At 37.2% G+C, this 23,419-nt stretch overlaps 2 protein-coding genes across 7 annotated transcripts; both read left to right on the plus strand.

The window, feature by feature from the left end:
* The first annotated feature begins 1,429 nt into the window (after positions 1 to 1,429).
* On the plus strand, positions 1,430 to 18,507 carry LOC109073095 (solute carrier family 25 member 25b). Of its 5 annotated transcripts, none has more exons than XM_042756119.1 (11): positions 1,430 to 2,295; positions 11,040 to 11,166; positions 11,659 to 11,746; positions 12,157 to 12,195; positions 12,629 to 12,740; positions 13,568 to 13,726; positions 13,985 to 14,137; positions 14,379 to 14,486; positions 14,775 to 14,942; positions 15,366 to 15,516; positions 15,686 to 18,507. In XM_042756119.1, the coding sequence occupies exons 1-11, from the start codon at positions 1,957 to 1,959 to the stop codon at positions 15,868 to 15,870; spliced, it is 1,629 nt and encodes a 542-aa protein (XP_042612053.1). In that variant the 5' UTR covers positions 1,430 to 1,956; the 3' UTR covers positions 15,871 to 18,507. The 5 variants fall into 5 exon arrangements, with proteins under 5 accessions (XP_042612053.1, XP_042612055.1, XP_042612060.1 ...); XM_042756126.1 differs by lacking the exon at positions 1,430 to 2,295 and adding an exon at positions 4,607 to 6,481; XM_042756121.1 differs by lacking the exon at positions 12,157 to 12,195 and having other exon boundaries at positions 1,433 to 2,295.
* Positions 18,508 to 19,032: 525 nt separating this feature from the next.
* LOC109073094 (UDP-N-acetylglucosamine pyrophosphorylase 1, like 1) lies at positions 19,033 to 23,307 on the plus strand. Of its 2 annotated transcripts, XM_019089263.2 has the most exons (10): positions 19,034 to 19,494; positions 19,585 to 19,882; positions 19,990 to 20,194; positions 20,496 to 20,671; positions 20,807 to 20,979; positions 21,106 to 21,299; positions 21,939 to 22,079; positions 22,166 to 22,351; positions 22,696 to 22,762; positions 23,119 to 23,307. In XM_019089263.2, exons 2-10 carry the CDS (start codon positions 19,594 to 19,596, stop codon positions 23,206 to 23,208), a joined length of 1,521 nt encoding a protein of 506 aa, XP_018944808.1. In that variant the 5' UTR covers positions 19,034 to 19,494; positions 19,585 to 19,593; the 3' UTR covers positions 23,209 to 23,307. The 2 variants fall into 2 exon arrangements, with proteins under 2 accessions (XP_018944809.1, XP_018944808.1); XM_019089264.2 differs by having other exon boundaries at positions 19,033 to 19,882.
* Positions 23,308 to 23,419: the final 112 nt, after the last annotated feature.

A 23,419-nucleotide genomic window follows, 5' to 3' on the forward strand; every position in this document is an offset into this window, starting at 1 on the left:
GTTAATCTTTCTTATTCATACATTAATTATTTCTCTTCGTAGTTTTGTGTTTCTTTTTTTGTTAAAAAAATAGATTAATTTCAAAAAAGAAAAATATTAAGACAGTCGGCTATTCTAGCAGAAGTGAACTCATAACTAACACATTATTATTATATTATTTTTGTATTTTTAGATTTACCAGTGTCTTTAAAAGTGTCCCAAGGCAAATCAAATTTGTGGTTACGTTTAACTTGCTATACAAATGTAATTATAATGTCATATATTATATTTGCATTACTGTTGAGATGTCTTTGTGTTACCTGCCTAGGGATGTGCATTTGTGATGTTGTTATAATGCAGCATGTTCACATTTGTATTTTTATACTGATACATTAATACGAATTATAAATAAATGTGCCAAAATGTAGACATATGACCTTTGTTCCTTCAGACAAAAAAAAAACACCTTCATAGGTGATTAACACCTTCATATGTGATTATTTTTTTTTTTTTTTTTTTTTTTTTTTTTTTTTTTTTTTTTTTTTTTTTTGTAACCATATTTTAGAGGTTCTGTGTATAAAGGTGATATGTGACATGAACATTTTGAAAGGCAGTGTGCAAATGAAACATCTTTATGCTGAGCTGTAACCACCACCAGACGGTGAGAGGAAGTAGATTTGTAAAATGTAGCTGTATTTAAAACAACCTGCAAGGTCACTGCAGGCTGAGAGGAAACATGGCTATTGCAGAACAATTAAAAAAACAAAAGATATCTTTTTTGTTGTTGTTGTTGTGATTCAGTTCAACTGCAGGGATTGTTTGTTGCTGCATGGCCAAAGTATTAAAGTATGTGATTTAGTACATCTGTTTAATGAGTTCACAAGGGAAAACACACTCGCAGTTCTCAGTGTGTAGATACAGGACTAATCAGTAGTACTTAGTATATAGTTTGCTGTAGACAGGAACAGACAAGCTTGGTGCAAGTTATTGAGTCAAAGCTAAATTATTGCCCTGTCTGCTTTACACAGTAGATCTACTGAGACAACAAATGTGCAGCCTTTCCACAATGGGATTATTTAATTCCTGTAACTTGCATCAAGGTGCTTGTAATATCACAATTTGTTTTTTTATAAGTCGGTTAAGTGCCTTAACATCAGGAACATCAAATCCTAATTTGAACAGCAGAAAACTGCATTCTATGATTTCCCCAGCAGGTGTCTCTCTTTTGAATGTGTTCACTTGGGGGGACGGTGAGTGACAAACGGGTTTAACTGTACTAACGATAAATGTATAATGCTAAGTTATAATGCTACTGCCGATAATAACAATTATTAGTATTTTTTTTTATGAATTATTATAGAGTGGAAAGGACAAGAACTAGTGGGCGTGACGAGAAAACAACTTGGATTAAAGTCATTGGTAACTGCATGTGTCAATCACTGACATCATAAGCCCCGCCCACTTCAGTCATTTCCTGTAGAACACGAGATTCCGCCCGCGTTACCGGCATTCTCGTTGCATCAGCTGTCATTCATACCGCCGATTCAAACCGGATTACCGCTGGAAATTCACAAACTCGAGGATTTATATCCGGAACGAGATTCAAAGCGATGTTTATATCGGAAAACGCCGATTTGCCTGCGCTTTTTTGACATACAGAAGCCCCGGAGGAGTAACGGTGGGACATCCTTCCAGCTCATCACTACGACCCGGAGCTCCGCGTGCCGCTACAGCGAGTGAATGAACGATCAATTCGAACCTTACTCCAAAACAAAGCACGCCGATTGCTGAAGTAAAGAGGCTCAAAAGAAAATATATAACTCTGAGGACGTTTTCGGAAGCTTATCTCAAAGCACACGCATCCTGACTGAAAACAGGCGCCGCTCGGATCGCGTCATCGGCTGGCTCACGCTCCCCGTACGCTCACAGACTTCAGTTTAAACTGCTTTAGCAACCAGTAGTGTGGAGTTCAGTGATATGCATGAGCGGGGATCGTTCGTGTCTCCGTTGCTCAGTGGTGTTTTCTGCCAGTGCCGCTCGGAGGAGTATCAGGGCTCGGACCCGGGAGGCGGTGGCGGTGGCCGGACACTGGGCTCCACGCTGGCCGCCGCTACATCACTCTCCGAGCACCGCCATGATGAGTCCTGCGACTCCCCGCATCACTGCCCGGTGTGCGGCGGACCCGAGCAGGAGCACCATCGGCTCAAGGTGCTGTTCCAGATCTTGGATGTCAACAGAGACGGGGGCATCTGTGTCAACGATCTGACCATCGGGCTGAAAAAGCTGGGAGTCCATCGCACTGAACATGAACTCATGGTAAGTTACCACTATCCAATACGATTCAGTTACCTCACTGTAATGGGGCTTTATAATGGGATTACAGGTCAGATCACGCTGATAGAGAGGACAGACTTAGGAAAAACTTAATGCAACACATTTTGTTTATAAATCACCATTTATTAAAACCCAGAACATAGTTATGTAGTTCTAGGCTATTGGCTCCTTCCTTTCACAGCTCTTGTGTGGGGGTCACTCACTAAACCAGCTGACTTGAGTGACAATTGCTTAACACGGTGACTCAAAGGACATCTGTACCTTTCCTTTCTCACCACTGTGTGAAAAGGGATTGCTATTTTTCCTAGAAAGGATTACTGTGTTTACAGTGTGTTTGATGTAGGCATATGGCAAAAAAGATCTCCATTGTTGGGTGAACACTGGCCTTGCATACTCACCACTGTGTGAAAAGGGTACCTTTTTCTATTTTAGGGTAGGTGTGTGGGTTTCTGTCCACACAAAATAAACATTTAAGGAGCCTAATTGAGTTTGATTTCAGTCTTGGAAAAAGCTGTTGTCCTTATTTAGCTGGAACAATAGCTGTTATAGACTGATACATATAATTTATATTTTAATTAATTTATATATTGTGTGTGTGTGTGTATAATGTTGTTTTTATTTCTGGCTATCAGAGAAATATATATTTTACTTTAATTTGTGTGTGTGTATATATATATATATATATATATATATATATATATATATATATATATATATATATATATATATATATATATTACTAAGCAATACTGGATACCCATATACAGGCATGTTGTTTTCTAATCAGAGTTCAGTATAATTTTCACTTTCATGTTTATTAGATATGAATCTAGACAAGAATGCATCTGCTCAAAGAAAAAGGAAATGCAAAACTAGACGAGTCCCTCAAGAACATACACAGCAACATAATTAATAAGCACAAACAAAAAGTTGTTGCTGGGAAATTCACAGCGTGGTAAAAATTTACAGAACCTGCTTTGAGTGACTGTAATCTGTTAAAACGAAATAGAAATTTGCGAATGTGAAAGAGGACAGAAAATGTTTTTTCACTTTTAGTTCTTCAGTGAATACAGTATATGTTATACACTTGCTTTATAAAAAAATATCCTGAAATAATTGTTGGAAAAGGAGCATCCTGCAAATCAGGGAATGGGATCTTGGATACTGATCACCTGGAATGTGGGCTGCTTCTGTAGGCCAGTCACGAGATCGTCTGTCATTTATGATTTACCACCCGGCAGTTCTCCCTCCCCCGTCTCTCTCTCTCTCTCTCTCTCTCTCTGTGATGGGGGAAGGTGAGAGGTTTTATCTTTTACAGGTAACATAATGTTAATGCTTTCAGAACTCAAACTGAGAAAATAAGTTTCAAAGTTGGTTTACTCATTGGCTTATAAAGAGCACAGACATGCTCTGCATACCACACTACTGATAGTTTCGTCTCTAGGTGTGTTTTTTTTATAAAGTTTAATTATGTTTACTTAAGGCAGGGGTCACCAAACTCAGTCCTGGAGGGCTGTTGTCCCCTATCTTAAGGTCAAACATTTTTTTTTTGGGTAGTGGCAGTCTTGGACAAAAGACTGGCTGCAGTATTTTGTGCATCAAGAATTCCTTTGTTTGACCGGAAACAAAAGCACTTCGAACAAAACCGAATGTTCCTCTATAGTGGACAAGCTGAGATTTGTTGGCACTGCCTAAATAGACCAGCAAATGTGTTATTACATGTTTAATTATGAAGGTCAAAAGAGTTTAGTGCTTAATTCACAACCTCACACCGTGATGAATGACATCTGCTGCTTCAGTTATGGAGGGCAAAATTAACTTACTGGCACTTTAATGATCAAGGGTGGATTGCACTTGTGGATTTGAGCTTGATTTGCAAGTTGGATTTGCAAATGCAGTGAGAAGATAAATGCAAATGCAGTGCTAGCCTAAGCCTGGTGTACAGGACCTGCTCAGAGACTTGTAAAACACTCAAAAATAGAGACTGAAAAATAGTTTGTTACATAAGAAGCTACAGGTCTTTATAATGTTGTATGAATAAGTGTGCGGAGAAAGGTTTTTAATTATAGGAGTTTTTAAATGAATCTTAAATAGGTTAATGAAGTAGTTCTTGTTGCCCAGTATATGTAGACACTTTTTCACTTTAATTTAGTCGTATTTGTCTTTTGACTCTTTCTTTGCTCTTAAACATCCAATTAACTTCACTGGATGCTAGTTTTCTGTAATCCTTGAACCATTCTGGTTTATTCTGTTGTTTACTGTGATTGTTTATCATTTCTGGTTTTTACAGTAACTTGCTTAAAATTCAAGCAGAATGACGTCAAGCCTGCCACATATAGCTATCCAATTCCTCCCACATCAGAAATCATTCCCACAGTGCCTCATTACATTAGTCTGCTACACACCCTGCTAATTTCAAACATCAGTAGCTAATCCGCTCCATTTAGAAAAATATTGGGTTTATGTTTTGTTTAAATATGTAAATGCTGTCCCTTCTTGTGTTTTTCTTTCTTTTTTTCTTATAAATGTATTATTTGATTTATTTTTTAAATTAAGCACAGTAAAAGCAAGCAGCCAGACCCTTCATGTTCAGAGGGCTGGGTGAATAATTTAGGATCTCTCTATCGTCACATATTAATTAGATTAGGTGTACAAGGGCCCCCTGGAGAACAGTGGGAACCACTGCTATGATTGGCTAATTTTTTTTTTTTTGGACCCATGACGTGTACATTTAAAGGCACATAAGGCTAATATTAGGCTACATATTAGAGGAAGTTTAAAGATGAAAAGTAAATTCATGATTTGTTGAGAGGACATAAGGTTATATCCTTTAAACATTATATTAAACATTGTAGCTTTTTGTACTTTAATTATGTTGCTTTATCTGGTTTTGCATTCAGGAGATGTTACTTGTGAACCAAAGTTTTGACACTACAGTATGACTTTCTATTACAATATATGACAGACGCACGATGCATTACGTAAAAAATCTCAGATGCATTGGCAAAGCTAATAAATGTGAATGAATGAGGTAGATTTGTGTATTAAAGTGAGCCGTTGTCAGGGAGATCCTGATGATGACAGTAGGTATTAAAACCAGAGGGCAGAAAAAAGTCAGCAGAATTTCCTCATTGCTGGGTGAGTAAGAGAACACTCCAAAAGATGGCTGTATTTTATCCTCTGATTGGCTCCCTGTGCATTGTCAGACAGGGGCAGCCAGTGCGGAGTGCTCTGATTGGCTGAGGCACAGCTGCAGTGAGGTTGCAGCTTTTTTCACTGCATCACTTTTTGCCGGCTATAGATGCAGCCAACCTGCAGCAGCTTGTAGGTGCCAAGAAATACTAGCACTTAAAACATGGAATCGCTAGAAATAGATGCATTGTAAGGATTTCAGCTTCTTCCAGTTAAGTTGTCTTTTTTTTTCTTTCTTTTTTTCGTGTTTTAACTACTGTGCAGTGTGTCATGGTTGTGGAGTGATGTCACTTGAAGAGTAAATTACTTTTTGCATGATTTTGCACTCAGCAAAGAACATGTTTTTGGAAAGTGTCTTGGAGAATTTGTTTTGGAAAGATGCTGTAAGTCTGCAATGATTCTGAGAAGATTATGAGAGCGGGTTAATTGGAACTGGTCATTCGCTGCATTTCAGAGTTTTGACTTGGTCACCGGGCTACTGTGGAAACACTGTTGGATATGCCAGAAAGCTTTGGAAATTGTGTGGCAGTGTCCTCCTCTGCCCTCATCCTCCTGGCCTCACACATGACTGCCTGAGCAGTTTCTCTCTATATGCACATAAAAAATCTGTAGATTCAAATTGATAGTTCTTGAGAAGACCAAGACAAAAACTCACCACAGCTGGATGTTGTGGTTTGATCAAGTACACTAACTTGGAGTCAAGTACACAAACAGACTTGGAGCATCTTCACAAAAGATGTTCAAGGAACTTTGGGCAACCCTTTTCCAGGGGTTTCTAGGAGTAACAGCGTGCGAAAATGATACCGCAGGGCCACCCGATGCACTTAAGGAACAAAACTTAGAAAATGCTGCAAAAAAGGAAGGCCAGAGGGATCAAGGTACACAGGCAGATTCAGTCGGACAAGAAAAGAGTGCAGTATCCCCAAAGAAAACTACAGTGCTGATTATGGTGGCGCCTCCTAAGGATCTTCAGCAGGTATAGCAGAGAGAATTGCTGCATCAAACATATATGTTGAAAGGCTTTAAAGTTGCTTATGCATTGATATTTTTCCTTTTGTTTTCTGAGGGGAATATGACAACAACTGAACTGCTGCACTTTATTTCCAATTATGATTCTTGATCTGAATCTTTTCAACGTAGATCTTCCAAAGCTGAGCTAAGAGTGATATTTCACATCTTCTCATGCGCATATGGAAAATGAGGGAAATGCAAACTTTTTAATCAAATTGGCTTCATGTCATGTGATATAGATGGCTGAGAAAACAGGCCCATTTTAATGAAATAATTTCAGATATCTGCACATGATGTGAACTCAGAAATTACCCAAACTGAATCATTAGGAGTCAGTGTGGCAGTTAAAAAGGAGCAGGAAAAGTTCTGAAATCCCATTTGTTTGTGTTTTTATTATATTCACTCCAAACAAATAAAATAAAAAATGGTAATAAAGCAGTCACTGGACCTGTACATAGGTACACTTTTGTGTTGTGAAACTGTGAATATTGGTACCTTAAACTAGATTTGATAAGCTTTACTGATGTCCCTTAGGTCTGGATTGGAGATTTTTATGAATGTCACAGTTTTTGCTGAAATGTGTTTTGAAAGTTGTAATTAATGTTATGGGGGCTTAAATGTTTTTCCCCTTTAATATAATGTTTAATTAGATGATTTATCTTGTTCTTTATAGTCAAATAAGATGCTGTCTGTTTTACTTATTTTAATTATATGAATATTCCAGAAATCTGCAGTTGTATGACTTTCAGACAGATACACCGGGAAGCCTTGTAGGAAGGTGATGCTGTATATGATGAGAGCCAGTTACATTGCAGTGTGCAGTGCAAGCCTTGAAATGGGAGGGATTTATAAGTCCCCAATCCCATGTGACAGAAATACTGGGCTGGCACTATAGTCCTGAGACTTTAAGAACAAACTAGAGCTGTGGACATATGTATCTTTCTTACATTGCCTTTAAGTTTTTAGTTTTATTGATTTATTTTTTAGCTGAACATGTGTTTGTGTCTTTACGTGCCGGGCCATATCTCAGAACGGATAGAATTCGAGTATTTTGAGTCTGAAAGTTTACCGGCGCAGCTGAAGTCTCTTTTCAAATTGAGTTTATTTCTTCCATCACAAGAATTCGATTCATACAAGAAATGGCGAAAGGTATGTGATCTGCATTATTATGTTAAAACGATTGTGTACTGTGTAGTATGCTTTATTTATTTTATGTTTTCAGTATTCATTTTTAAAGGGGTGGTAAATCAGCTATTTCCAAAGGCTTGATTGTGTTAATGGGGTGTAGTGTAACGTGTTCATGCTTCGTTTTTTAACATATTTTACTTTTTTAAGACCAAGCACAGCTCTTACAGGATGTTTCAGAATGTTTTTTTTTTTTTTTTTTTTTTTTTGTGCAGCTGTCTCTTACTTTGTAGATACACTGTTATTTTGACGGTTTTATCGTTATTAAAGCTTTAGTACAGCAGAATACATGATTGCATTGTAGCATTTTTGTAGAATACCTGTTTAATTTATTACTGTAACACTCTACTACAACAACTCTTCCTCTTCTCTAAAGCAGCCCAACATGGCCTTGCTCTCTTTGTTGTGTTTTCCTGAGGGCTGGGTTTATGTAAATGTTGTGTGATGTCACAAACCCAGGAAGAAGCTCATTGTAGTCTCTACCAGCCGTGTTGTGTCCCTGAAGTGCCTTGAAACACGCAGCATTATTCTATGTGGTGATGTAATTTCAACTGAAACAGGAAGAGAGGGCGGGACATATGAAATAGCCAATAGCGTTTTGTTTATATCTGCTCGGGCCAGAGCCGCATTTGACATCCAAAGTCTAATAGATTACCCCCTAGATTCAATATGAAACTCTTAGTAAAACAAAATAGTGATCATAAATAATCATGCGACTCGCGAGTTGTGCATATGATCCGCTCTGTGCGATCGCGTCTCTGGACCGGAGCCAAAGTCCAGGTGCCACAGTTCACGTGAAACAACGTGAAACCAGACCTCATTTGCACCAATCGAAAGCTTATTTACACTGTCTGAATCATTCCCTATCTCCTGCATTGTGCACTACGAGCCATTCACTGTACAGGAAATACTACACTGTGAACAAGTGACTGATCTCAGCCGCAGCTTCAGTGCCTATTTATAGTTCAGGTGGTGGGCGCTTCGGATTCTAGAGAGCATTTGATCAGTCAGAAGATTTGATGAGAAGATGAAGTATGATGTGACGTCAAAATAATCGTTGCGCCGTTTTGACGGAAGTGACGAACTGCAAGCTTTGAATGCTTATATCTTCTAAATGATACTGTTGTCACTGTTTTGGAGCACACTTCCTTATAGATAACCTTTAGACTAACATATTGATACTAACACCCAAAAAACTTTCATTTTGATTTCATGGGGACTTTAAAAAGTGAATTCTGTAAAATAAAATATCTCCCTTTGCACTGAGTTTTGAGCATCGTAACTTTGTAGATGTTGTTTATAATCAAACAGCAGCATAACACACTGTGAAATCATAATCAAGGTTTTATTTATTTAATTTTAGTTTTAGTAATTTTATGTGCTTTTGTCATTTTTATTTTTTTATTTATTTCCATATAGCTTCAATTTATTTCAGTTTAAATTTAATAATTTTAGTACTTCATCCTAAATATGTTTATTTCAGTTGCCAAGGCAACAATTTTAATTGTCATTTCATTTTTTTTTGTTTTTGTTTTTTCAAATCATGTTTATATTTTATTTATATTTTTTTGATTTGATTTTATTCCGCTTTCAGTTCCTAAAAAAGATTTTTAATAGTTTTATGTTGTTTTAGTTAACAGTAACAATACTGAACTGTGGATTTAAGTGATTTATAGAAATTTAGGAAAATCTGTGTGGTTTCATATTCAAAAGTTAAAATGTTCTTGTGACCCAAGAGCTTTGTGTCCTTCCCATTCATGTCAAGACTTCATTTGTAATGGGATGAATCAATTTAATCCAGATTATGTGACTTCCGTGTTTGAACTGCCTTCTGTTATGAAAAATTTAGCCCCTGTATGTCTCTTTAGTTTTCGTTTTGAAGCATTAACTTTATGTTAGATCATATATGGTAAAGAATATAATGGTTGAGCAAAATGCATTCTGTTTCCTGTTAGATATAAAGCACTAACCAAGAGGCTACAAGAAGGATCCCTTCCTGTGTCCTTTACAGAGTGGAGCTCACGTTGATTTTTCATGCCTAAATGACTTGGACATCAAGTGACAAATGCCAATAAGTACTAGTTATTTTAAACTAAAACAACTTTAATATTTATACTATAAAATGTCATTGCAAGTTTTCCTTTCCGTTTTTTTTTTCTTCAGATTCATCCAAATATATTGTATTTGAGAATGACTGCATTGTCACAAATATGTGAACTTCAAACAGCTAATGTTCTCAGCTCCAAAAACTTGTTTCCATTCTCTTGACCCTCTTGTCTGTAGTTGAGTCATTGTTGTATCTAGGAGTGCACGATAAATATCGTGCTTGATTTCACATAGAGCAGCTGTTACAACACAGAGGCGTTGTTAACTGACAAGCTGCGCAAATCCACACTGATAATAAACGTGGATTTGCACAGCTTGTCAGTTAACAACGTCTCTGTGTAGTAACAGCTGCTCTATGTGAAATCACGCACCTTATGGAATTTACCGCTGATTAGAGAACCGGCTTTACTGATGAGATGCGCATTAATTATCGGCCGATATTTATCGTGCACCCCTAGTTGTATCCGGATTAAGTGTGAGAAGACAACGGCTGTCCTGCTTTCCACTTGCAGGGCTGATTGAGACTTGGCTGGAAGCCTGTGATCTTGACATTTTGAAACGATGCACAACAGACTATCAGACATGTTGATGAGCCCTGAAGAATTCGTCAATTTTGAATTTAATCGAAGCAATTTCTGTTGAATGGTGGTCAATGAATGGATTCATTATTATTATCAGTATAAATCAGTCGATAATAATTATTCCTATATTTTTATATAATAAATGTAACTTTTACTTTTTGTTTTGTTAAAAATGCTTTTTTTGTAAACATGGCTTCTTGGTGGTAGATTTTAATGAGCACAGAGGCCATAAAAAAGGACTTTATTTCTGGATTATATTGGCTTAATATAACTGTCAAAGCAACATCAGCCAGGAATCACGCTATGGGTCTGATTTGCTACTAAAACTGGAAACACACATTCACTTTGTTTTTGTCCTTCTAAAATACTTCAGGTTAATGATTAATAAATCTTCTCCATCCCTTTCCATTGCCTTCAATTATATACTGCTCAATGGTTCAGACAGCTTGTGCCCTAAAGCTCATAAAGCTGATGCTCATGAAAATGTTCAGCATGGTCCTTTCAATACTCTCTTCAGCAAACAAAGGCCATATGTCTGTCCCTAGTGACCCATTAGCTCAACACCCTGAACAGCACCAGCTCACTGACCCCAAAAATGGCTTGATTCTGTCTTGAGGTTTTGATGTTGATTCTTGCATGTATGTGTTTCAGAAAATCGTCAAGGCTGGAGACAAAGACTTGGATGGTCAGTTGGACTTTGAGGAGTTTGTGCACTACCTGAGGGACCATGAGAAGAAACTGAGGCTGGTCTTCAAGAGTCTTGACAAAAAGAATGATGGTAAGAATGAATGGGTTTTAGTGCACAATTAATAGCGTTGTCTTGAATTGCAAAACAAGCCAATTCACAGAAAGACATGCATGTATCATGCAGCATTAGTCATTGTGCAAACAATAGAGTGCATAAGCAGTCTTCTCATGTGTTTAGATCAGAGGTTCCAAACCTTTTAGACTATAAGGCCACCCAATGTGACTTGTCCAGTAGTTTGTGATTTACGGGAAGATTTGTGTGTGTGTGTGTGTGTGTGTATTTATTTTATTATTTTTTGATTTAGGGGAATTTTTTTATTTAGATTTTTGTTGTTGTTGTGCCTTGTTTTAAATATTTTTGTTGTTTATCATTTAGATTTTTGTTGTTGTTGTGCCTTGTTTAAATACTTATTTTATCTTTATTTTAATGCTTATTTTGTCTTCTTTTAAATCACTTAGAGTAATATCAGGTTGAGATTGGCTGGTTTAGATGTTAAAATCATGTTTCCTTTTAAATCTGCAGGTCACATAGATTCACAGGAGATCATGCAGTCACTAAGAGACCTTGGGGTTCATATATCTGAGGAACAAGCTGAAAAGATCCTCAAGAGGTAATTTGTTTTATTGATTGTATATATATCCACCCTCCTTCATTCTCTTTAGTCTTTTATTTCCAGCTAATAATTCAGACCTGACTGATCTGTATAGTGTTGAGCTGACTGGGAACCCTCACCTCAAAACAGCACGTGTTATACAACACGTCTACTGGTTCTTATTTTTCAGCGTGTTTCTTTGACCAGTCAGTACCAAAGAGTTTTTTTTAGAGCTCATTTTCGAGCTCCTAAAAGAAATCTGAATCCCATGTTCAAATTAAATGCAGCACATACAATAAAAAAGTTATTTTTTATTTTCTGTCTGTCTGTTTATATGTGTGTTTGGTCGTACGCTTTCTGTTTCTGTTTCTTTATCACTCTCTCCTTCTTGTGATCCGACCCCCGCTCTCTCTCTCTTATCTTATCAGAATAAGGAGGGGTCAAATATGTGCCCCTACTATAATGTAGTAAGTAGTGGTCTTCTCCCTGCATGTCTGCCTTGCTCTGCATTTTCATTGCATCTGCTGTTTCATCTGTGCTGCTTTCATTTAGCAGTTTTGAGGTAATTTTTTTCTCTCTCTCAGAAGCTATTTTGTCTCATTTGTCTCTTTCTTAAAATTACTAAAGAAGAATTCTAAATGTGAAGGTCAGAATAGATCTGAAACGCTGAAAACAGGGACATTTTTGCATGTGATTAATTATTACTTTCTAGCTGCTTGACTGTACATCATTAATTTTCGTAGAAGTTTAGCAAGTCTAAGCAGTTTCTTATCTAGGTGCTTACATTTAAAAAACATTTCAAAAATGATTTTTTTGAAATAAGAGGCTGCTACCCAGAGCCAAAGAAGTTCCTGACATATTATTTAGTTTTGGTCTCTTTTTGTCTTTTTATTTGAACAGTATGGATAAAAACGGTACAATGACGATTGACTGGAATGAATGGAGAGATTACCACCTGCTTCATCCTGCTGACAACATTCCTGAAATCATCCTCCACTGGAAACACTCTACGGTAAAAGAAAACCACGCCATCCTGCCATCTGCATTACAGTTCAAAGTTTCCAGCTTTGTTTTAGCACCAGCTGTCTCTCGTTGCTCCTTTTAGGAGGTTATGGTGATTTTTATAGTCTCTTTATTCTGTATAAATTGCCAATACATGCATGACTGACATTCAGCACACACCGGTGATGTGCTGCCACCTTAGTCACTCAGTCCTGCTAAGAACTACTTAGTTATATTTGTTTCCTCACACTTGAAATACTCCTGAATGGGACAAATGGGGTCATTGTGATCCAGTCTGATCCTGTTAAACAGATCAACAGTGTTCTGATGTCACTGACTTGATCTTTGTGACCCGGAGAGGTAGATGTGTCCACCTCATGGATTACCATTGTACAGAGGTGAACAGATAACTTAATAATTAATTACACTTATATTACAGAAGGGTAATTTAATTTGAAAACTAAAGCCAGATATTTCTTGATTTCTTTCCTTTTGTTATTATCATAATTCATATTTTGATGATCATCTGGGTGGGAATTAAATATAGCCAGAACCAATGAAGATCAATTGAGACTGTCATATTAAAACTAGATGATATAAAAAGGACTGAGCAAAATTTTTAAATATCCATGAAAAAGAGAAAGACGGATACCTCTCATCTTTTCATATGCACTTTTTATGTATTCTCTTGAGATTCTGTCTGCTTACAGCAGCACAGAAACGCAAGAAGAATTTTTCTAGTACTAATGATGGATCATCTGATGGGTTGATTGTCCATTCAGTATGTTCATTTGTGCTTGAAATCTCAATCCACATGATGTCATTTCCTCTGTGCAGATATTTGATGTAGGGGAAAGTTTGATGGTCCCTGATGAGTTTACAGCAGAGGAAAAGAAAACAGGGATGTGGTGGCGACACCTGGTAGCAGGAGGAGGAGCAGGTGCTGTGTCCCGAACCTGCACTGCACCCCTGGACCGCCTTAAGGTTCTCATGCAGGTACGAGACCCACTGACACTACCAGTATAGAACTTAGCTTGTGGATGACCATGCACATTATAAAATGCCTTAGTGAGGCTAGTTTCAGTTTGGTTCGGTGGAATTGAAAGTTCTTCATCTTTAAATTCTTCTATAAGGACTTTGAAGCCTAGCTTACCTTAAAGCTTACCTTACCTGAAGTAAACTTGCGTTAAAATGCTTAAATGAAACAATTTACTAGCAAATTGAGATGTTTTACCACTGGAATGGTGTTGGCAGGTTCATGCATCACACACCAACACCGTGGGTTTCACCGGAGGATTCGCACAAATGATCCGTGAGGGTGGAGTTCGGTCGCTGTGGCGCGGGAACGGTATCAACGTTTTGAAGATTGCACCTGAGACTGCTATCAAGTTCATGGCGTATGAGCAGGTAGCTTGTTGTTGTAATCATAACAAAATTGGTTAATAAAATGTTAATACATTTGCCCACAATGTTTAAATAACTTAGGAAGTGTATAAATAACTTTTACTCTTAAATAACTTTTTTTTTTTTTTCAGTGAAAATTTTTCCGTATTGTGTTATTATTTTTTGGGGGGGGGGGAAAAAATAGTATTTTTTCTCTTTGCTATTTTATCTGTGACCTCTAAAGCTCATTTGCTCTGTCCTTCAGATTAAGCGGCTGATTGGCAGTAATCAGGAGACGTTGGGGATCCTGGAGAGGCTGGTGGCTGGGTCTCTAGCAGGAGCTATTGCTCAGAGCAGCATCTACCCCATGGAGGTAAAAACATGAACCATCATTTAAGAATAACGTTTGAGCACTGCTTTGAGGAAACAAAAGCTTTCTGTTTCTGTCATTTCAATAATAATTATCAATCATAAGCCATGACTAGACCTCCCATGCACTCTTTGTATCATGTTGTGTAATGTGCCATTTTAAAAGTTATGTTTCCATAGTTTTTAATTACTAACTGCCAAATCATAAACTGAAACTTAATCAAGCTAATGATGGCTTTCTACACCAAATAAAGATCTCTTGGAGCTTAAACAAAGCTTTTGTGTGTTTAAGGTTATAAAAACTCGTCTTGCCCTGGGAAGGACGGGTCAGTACTCTGGTATCATGGACTGTGCTAAACATATATTAAAAAAGGAGGGACTGAAAGCCTTCTATAAAGGTTATATTCCCAACATGTTGGGAATCATCCCTTATGCAGGAATAGACCTGGCTGTTTATGAGGTAAGCTTTTTTTTTTTTTACACAGTAAAACAATAAGACTATGTATTTGTCAGGCTACATCATTGCCAACTAACTGAAATAAAATCATTTTAAGTTAAGCTAAAAATGAATTTAGTTATTACTATAATTACTTAAAAACATAAATAAAAATAAATTAAAGCAGAATAGAAATAAAAACAAAAACGAATAAACAATTAACAAAAGCACAACTAAATTACTCAAATTAAGACTGAAAAAAAAATATATATAAATAAATACTATAATGGTCTATAAATAATACTAAAATAACTCTGCTACATGCTTTTTTTATATAATTTATATTTCAGCTTTCTATATCCTGAATATTTTATAATTAATTTGTTATTTTATATTATTTTATAGTTACTATAATGTAACTCATGTGTCTTTTATTTTCATGTGTAGACATTAAAAAACGCGTGGCTTCAGAGGTTTGCTACAGACAGTGCTGATCCGGGTGTGTTTGTGCTGCTAGCCTGTGGTACAATGTCTAGTACTTGTGGACAGTTAGCAAGCTACCCATTAGCATTAGTGAGGACACGAATGCAGGCTCAAGGTAAGTCTTTAAAGTCTCAAATACAGAATTAGAAGGCTTCCTGCTAGAAGTTTTGAATGTCTGATTCTATTGAATTGCATATGGTTTCATTCACCAAATAAACTATTATTGTTTATCTATCACAGTCCAATTGATTTTTTGCATTTTGTTCTTGCTCTCCATCCGTTAGCTTCTCAGGAAGGCAGCCCTCAGATGACCATGACTGGTCTCTTCAGACACATTGTGAGGACAGAGGGCGCTATTGGACTCTATAGAGGCTTGGCACCTAACTTTATGAAGGTCATTCCTGCTGTTAGCATCAGCTACGTGGTGTATGAGAACCTAAAGATCACCCTTGGCGTTCAGTCCCGGTGAGGGGAACCCGAAGACTGTTAAAATCCTAAAAGGCTTTTGTTTTTCCTCTCAACTTTTCTTTTGAACTACTGAATGAGATCGTCCGAGAGAGCCAGTTTGCACTCGAGGAGAACTGGAGCAACAGTTGGCCAAGAAAGAGCTTGCATGAGGGGAAGAGGAAATCTTTGGGTCAAAGAGGTTTGACTTTAAACAGTGAATGGATGAGTAACTGGAATATATGAGACCAGGGACATGCATAGAAAACTTTCAGATCAATACCTCAACATACAATCCTAGCTGTAACTAAAATGTGAGCATCTCCAAATGGCATCTGTATTGGATCCAGACACCCGCTTATTCCACTCCTGAGGTCACGGCGCTGTGTTTGCTATATTATAGTAGGGACCAAGAATATGAAAGGCATTTTGATAAACTCCTTTATGGAAAGGACACAGCATCCATTAATTATCATTTTAAGTGCACAACTGGAATTTAATGCGCAAAAGGCTTTGGTAGATACCATGCTAAAAATCCTGGTGTGGTCCCTTCAGATGACTGAATCATCGTTCCACTGGATGGCAGTGTTCAGTATTATATAGAGCTGACAGGGCCAGACTCCCACATACTTGCATTTCACTCACATAATTTCCTACTTTCTTACTAATTTACTTTACTCCCTTGTGTTATTCTATTAATTGAAATGCAAGTTTTCACATCTTGAAAAGTATAGTGTAACAAGGGAAATACTGAAAATATGTCTTACTCATCAAATGGTCCCAGTAATATTGTTGAGGACTTTTCATTGTTAAATTTAGTTTTTTTTTTTTTTTTTTTAATGTTGTTTATTTATTTATTTTGATTGAAGGTTACTATTAAAATTTGAGCACACTATATATGTGCACACACTCCCCATGGTGACTGGCAGCTTATCCAGCGTTATTTAAAAATTTGAGAAGAAATCCACACTTGGATCAAGTGTAAAATGACCTGGGTTTGAGAATTCAGCACCAGCTGAAATGAAGTGGGTAGAGGTCTATGTCTAGACAGACACTGTCCGTCCGCTCTTAAGTTGAAGAAGGCAATGCTACAAATTGATTTGTTTTTACATTCAAACTATTCTTGTTCATTCATTCATAAATGATCTGCATGACTGCAGTGTTAATACAGTTTCTTACCAGTATTAGTTTGCAAGGATTTCATACATGACTATAACACTCTGATTTAAACACTCTCTAGTCAAGGAACATATTTAAGCACTTTATTTTAATAAAATTAAACCAGACTTGAATTTTTAGGAGGGTTTCCAATGGAATGATAGTATTCAGTAATTGTAGTGGTTGTGATTTAAGTAAATGTTATTTTCAGCATTTATGTTTAATATTTGTATCAGGTTGGGGACAGTTTTATGTAAAGGCAACACTAAATGTACAGTATAGGTTAGGATCTCTTTTGAAAAAAAAAAATGTAGTTGACTCTACTCTGCAGCAGTAGGCAAGTTTCTTGTTTATTTGCATATGAAATATTTCAGGGTTAGCACCCTGATGTGCATTTTGACTGACAAGGAAAAAATAAGTTGCACTTACATCTATTGCATGTGAAGTCCTAAAACCCACCAGTTCAATGGCTTATTGCCCTTTGTGATTCTTCAAGGCCATAGTGTTAATATAGTTGCCTTATTTATAAATAAAATAACGCTGCTTTTAGACTACTTGGGGGAAACATAGGGAGATGGCATTAATGTCAGACTGAAATATTTTTCTAATGGTTTGATTCTCAGGTCTCAGATACTCCTATGCAGATGAGACTCCTGAGACTCTTCTCCATTGAGATCTGGAACAGATATGTTTATGAGTTGTATGGAGAGTTTGTGAAGGCCTAGGATCAGTTTGCCTTTCTCAAGCCTCTTAATCGTAAAAAAAAAAAAAAATGACTTGGATCAGTGAAAAACAGCAAACACCCTTCTGTGTCCCAATGGCGGTTGAATGGAACTCAGCTGTGGCCCGATTCCCTTTGAATCAATTCAGTCTTTGTAATGCATGTATGTGTGTCTCGTCGGAAAATGCACAAATTGCACTGTAGAGACTTTACAGGGCTTTAAAAGCTGTATTGCCTGCCTCATAATGGATGCAGCTTGTGTTTTGTTTGTTTTGCATTTTGCACCTTTTTTCACTGTTTCTCACAGGAGAAATCTTTGGACTCCTCTGGACTTGTGAGCTCGACCCATTTGTGTGGTTGTCGTGAGACTAAAGGCTTTAGATTTGTATGTGTTTGTGGCATTCAGCACAATCAAGGAATGCCGCCCTTTGAGACTGCCTGCAATCTATTGCCTTACTGTTCAGCTGGAAGTTAGTGAGTGTAAATGCACCACGTTCGCTACATGTATATCAATATGTACTGTTGCTGGGGTCCCCCGAGTATCATAAACATACACGCTAATAAAATATCCAAATATTTGTACTGCAAAAAATATCTAGATGTGATGACACATCTGTGAAGGTTTAGTTGATGCAGAGATGTGCAAATCAATGCAAATCCATGTTTACTGGACAAAAAAGGAAATAAAAACTGTCTTCTAAAATGCAGAAACTGAATGTAGAGCGAAAATATTTATGTTTGTAAAATAACTGGTAAATAAAGTTATTCTTGATTTTGTTCATGGAGTTGGGTCTGTAGTTTATTTATTTGTTTATTTTTAATCTATCCCAGGTCACAAATGTTTAACTATTCAAAATATGTATTGGTCAGTCTCACTTTTTTTTTTTTTTTTTTTTTTTTGTAGATGCATTTTTCTCAGTCCTGTTACCAAACTCTCATGTGTCTTTTAAAAAGCATGTTTAAAAATGTCAACTAATTCCTTTGTTTTCCCTTCAAGAATTTTTATTTTATAGAAATTACTGATTACATGCTCAAATAATTGGTATTTATGACTAAAAATCTACATATATGCACAAACACGCACAAAGAAAAACACAAAACCATTTTTCCTTTCAAAGGAGACTTAAACTTTATTTTTTTATGTAGTAATAATTTATTAAACAATTGGATACATTGATAAATGTTCTTAATTAATAACAATTATAACCTATTTATCACAATTAGGTCCATAGGCTTTTCAGTAGAATTTAAACAGTGCTTGCTTTCATGGGGTTTTTGATTAGATTACTCGTTACAGTTTAGTAAGTAACTGGACGTTTGTACTTGAATACATTTTTAAATGAATTCTTTGAGAAGTTTTGCACTGAACTGATGTGACGTGATTCCTCACAGTAAAAGGGGAAGGAGAGCAGCTCAGCAGACTAATCACATGACAGCGGTTAGCTTTCTGAGGAAGTCATTCATCCGCGGACCTAGAGTAAATACTGGCTGTGTTTGGAAACCTACCGAGCTGCCTACCTAGACAGCATTTGGGACGTTCCGATACCTAAACTTTGATACCTAGACTGATTCGAGCTGTTAGTGAGGAGCTAAAATACTGTCTAGCTAGGCATCTCAATTTTTTAAGACACAGTCAGCCATAGGAGTTCTCAAATGACTCGTGTAAACTAAATATGCCTTGACAGTAGTTTTCTGTTATTTCGCCAATTATATGCAACTCCAGTGATACGTTTATTGTGCCAGCCACACACTGATCACGAGCTGCAAGCGGTGAGAACACGTATTCGGTCTCCTCAGAAGAGAGTCGACTCGACTCGGGGTTTGTTGTCGGATCATTAATGCGTTAATGTGTTTTTCCAGAAGGGAAAGATGTTGTCATTCGAGGAAGCTAAAGCGAGGTTAGAAACTGCAGGACAGAGCCATGTTTTACAGTTCTGGTCTGAGCTTTCTGCGGAAGAAAGCACTGCGCTTCTGGAGGAGCTATCTCAGCTCAAGCCCGAAGAGTTACTCGAGCACTGCCTAACAGCTGTTGAGGCTGCAAGCCGACACTCGAGTGCTGATGGTCGGCTAGACGCGCGGATGGAGCCCGTTCCTCCAGAGTTCATCGGAAGTGTGCGTAAAAGTGACAAAGAAAGACTTAAGATGTGGGGTGATGAAGGTACAGCTCCAGTGCTCAAAATAAACAATTGTTTTATACATTTGTACAATGTGGCCAAAAGTAACATTACATGTATTGAAGACTATATAAAAGACTTGTGTCCTCAGGGTTATCGCAGATTTCACAGGACAGAGTGGCTGTTTTGCTGTTAGCTGGTGGTCAGGGGACTCGACTTGGAGTGCCATATCCCAAGGGCATGTACAATGTTGAGCTTCCAAGCGGGAAAACCCTGTACCAGATCCAGGCTGAGCGTATCCAGAAGGTGCAAGAACTGGCCAATGTGAAGCATGGTTGTAGGTGTACAATACCATGGTATGATTCTTCATTTTGCAATTCAAAAAAAAGGGTCTTTCTGTGCTTTCTGCTAACTATAAACACTTTTGGTCCACAAACTGTGTATAAATATGTAGATTTATACTGTTTAGGTCATAGTTTTAAAAATTAATAATTAAGGTTTTTATTAAATGTTTTCATATTTGTATCCAGTTTTTGAAAGTCTTGGATAAGGATAAGCATTCAAGTGGTTGTAGTTGAAAAAACACTCATGAATTTATTCCACCTCCAAATGACAGAAGAACATGTATTGAATTATCTTTTAATGATATGTGAACAGGTACATAATGACCAGTGAGTTCACTCTGGGACCCACAGAGAAGTTCTTCAGAGACAATGAATATTTTGGTCTTTGTCCATCCAACGTAGTGATGTTTGAGCAGAGAATGATACCAGCCGTAGGCTTTGATGGGAAGATCATCCTAGAAAAGAAGAACAAAATAGCCATGGCACCAGGTCAGAGAGGGGTCGTTCATAAATGACTAAAATAAAATACAACAGGATTCATCTGATGAAAATATAAACTAATTTTTTTTTTAGTTCAGTCACTAAAACCAGATGATGTTTGCATCTCATGCCTGTGTTCACTTGATGGAAATGGAGGCCTCTATCGTGCTCTAGTGGACAACAAGATTTTAGAGGACATGGAGAGAAGGGGTGTGGAGTATCTTCACGTGTACTGTGTGGACAACATCTTGGTGAAGATGGCAGACCCAGTCTTTATTGGCTTTTGTGTAAACAAAGGAGCAGACTGTGGTGCCAAGGTAAAAAAAAATATCCTGTCTGTAGGCCCAAATTAGATCCCATTCATTATTATTATTATATATTTTTTACCATTTATTAATGTATTATTATGCCTAATTAGATATGTTTACCTTTATTCTGGTCAGGTGGTGGATAAGGCGTATCCTGCGGAGCCTGTTGGAGTGGTTTGTCGGGTGGATGGTCTGTATCAGGTGATCGAGTACAGCGAGATCCAACCAGAGACCGCAGAGCTGCGAGGCCCAGGAGGAGAGCTCCTGTTCAGTGCTGGGAACATCTGCAACCACTTCTTTACCCGAGGCTTCTTAAAGGAAGTGGCTGAGTATGTGGTCGACATACAGTTTTAATATACAATCCCAATTTCTTATGTGTTTCTTAAGTCAACTTTCCATTGTCCATAAAGGGCATTTTTTGCTATATTACAGTTATCATTTTATGTTGTAATATAATACAACCAATAAAAAAATTATCAGTAAATAATCTAATAACATCTAGGTGAAGATGGCATTTATATCTAACCCCTAATATCTGCATCCGAAATCGAATACTTCCCTACTATACAGTATGCAAAAAACAGTACGTTAAAATACAAGTAGTATGTCCGAATTCATAGTTTTTCGAAAACAGTAGGCGAAAAGTACCTGGATGACCTACAACTTCCTCCAATATTCTGAAGTGTGCATTCGATGGACACTTTACTATCTCATGAGGCAAAATGAGAAGATTTATGAATGGTGACTGACTCTGGTAGGTCATGTGTAATAGTGTAGGTGTGACAAGGACACCTAAAATCTAAATGTTACAGTTTGCCTAGTCAGAAGCTAAAAAGCTAAGCCTAAAAAGCACATGCTTCCAGGATCCATGCATTTGTTAAAGAATTAGCAACATATTGACTCAGGCTAATCTGTAAACAAAGCCCTTTGTGCAAAATAATTCCTATTTCAATGCTTTTTCCCTGCAGAAAGTTTGAAAGTCAGCTGAAGCAGCATGTGGCAGTCAAGAAAGTGCCATTTGTGGATGGAGAAGGGAACCTGGTGAAACCAACCAAGCCCAACGGCATCAAAATGGAGAAATTTGTCTTTGACGTCTTTCAGTTCTCAAAGTATGCTTTACAGCTACTGTTAATTTGGGCAAATTCGGGTATTGGCATCTTCCTCACCGTCATCTGTTTTTTGTTTTTTTTTGCAGGAAATTTGTCGCCTTTGAGGTGTTGAGAGAGGAGGAATTCTCACCCCTAAAAAATGCTGATGGGGCGCCTTTGGACACACCAACTACAGCACGCAGATCCTTGTTAGCACAACATTACCGCTGGGCTCTGGCAGCCGGTGGAAACTTCCTGGATGAGCAAGATAAACCCATCCCCCCAAAACATAGGTGGTAACACAAAATACCCTTTATTAAATCAGTAGAAAAATATTAAACCATTAAGTCATATCAGGTAAATAAGTATCATGTTTTACCAGAGCTTGTTTTGGTTAAAATCACTTAATGTACAGTAAATGCTACATTGCAAGTTTCCTCAAGTATTATAGTTATACATCACCAGATGTAGAGCAGGATATGGTCTAGAAATGTCCATTCTTGTTATGAATGCAATACCATTCGACTGGCTTCAGCTGAAAGGACTTTACCCATTCATGCAGAAAATGAAGTATTTTGAGGCAGTTCCTAAGATTGTGTGTGGTTTATAATAACTCGATCTACTCTTTCTTTTGCAGTATGGCACAAAATGAAGACCCCCCAGCAATCTGCGAAATCTCTCCACTTGTATCATACTTTGGCGAGGTAAAAATGTGACTTCTTATATTTAATTATTAAAGCTTTGCTTTAAACTGGAGTTGCTAATACTGATAAATTTTAGGTTAACATATTTATCACAAAAGCTAAATATTTTTGCAATATTTTAAAGTGTTTTGCATATATTTGTTTGATTACAAAATGTCACAGTTAGTAAAAAGAAAGAGGCAAGATGCCCAGAGTGAAAAAAAATAACAAGCAAGTGTGAACATATGGAGCATGATGTGAAACAGAGCGAATGATGTCAGAGTAGTGTTCCTGAGTGTTCAAGAGACAGCTCTTTCTCTCCTTTTTTCATTTTTACCCTCCATGACACATGGTTATATTTTAACTGTGTTTTGCAGGGTCTGGAAAAGCTGCTGAAACAGAAGAACTTGAAGTCTCCTTTTCTACTTAACGAGAATGAAGCCAAGAATCTTGTGCAAACTACATAGTGTTTCCAACTGAGGATTCCATTATGTCCAGGGCCAGGCAAATATTAAAGGAAATGAAAGGGATGTGTACTAATCAAAAAAATAAAATAAATAAATAAATAAAAAAAACTGGGGGCTCAAGAAATTTTCTTATTATTATCAGTGTTAAAAATAGTTGTTTTTGAAACCGTAATTTCCCCCTGGATTTTATGAAAAATAGAAAGTTCAAATG

Source organism: Cyprinus carpio, chromosome A5 (genome assembly GCF_018340385.1).
Source record: "Cyprinus carpio isolate SPL01 chromosome A5, ASM1834038v1, whole genome shotgun sequence".
NCBI lineage: Eukaryota > Metazoa > Chordata > Actinopteri > Cypriniformes > Cyprinidae > Cyprinus > Cyprinus carpio.

What these genes read in the sequence shown, in the direction of transcription:
- LOC109073095 (XM_042756119.1), top strand. Translation starts at nt 1,957, where the DNA reads ATGCATGAGCGGGGATCGTTCGTGTCTCCGTTGCTCAGTGGTGTTTTC. An exon ending in GCCTTAAGGTTCTCATGCAG is followed by an intron (nt 13,727 to 13,984) that starts GTACGAGACCCA and finishes TGGTGTTGGCAG; the next exon opens with GTTCATGCATCACACACCAA. An exon ending in AGTTCATGGCGTATGAGCAG is followed by an intron (nt 14,138 to 14,378) that starts GTAGCTTGTTGT and finishes TCTGTCCTTCAG; the next exon opens with ATTAAGCGGCTGATTGGCAG.
- LOC109073094 (XM_019089264.2), top strand. Translation starts at nt 19,594, where the DNA reads ATGTTGTCATTCGAGGAAGCTAAAGCGAGGTTAGAAACTGCAGGACAG. An exon ending in TTCTTAAAGGAAGTGGCTGA is followed by an intron (nt 21,300 to 21,938) that starts GTATGTGGTCGA and finishes TTTTCCCTGCAG; the next exon opens with AAAGTTTGAAAGTCAGCTGA. An exon ending in CCCATCCCCCCAAAACATAG is followed by an intron (nt 22,352 to 22,695) that starts GTGGTAACACAA and finishes TTTCTTTTGCAG; the next exon opens with TATGGCACAAAATGAAGACC.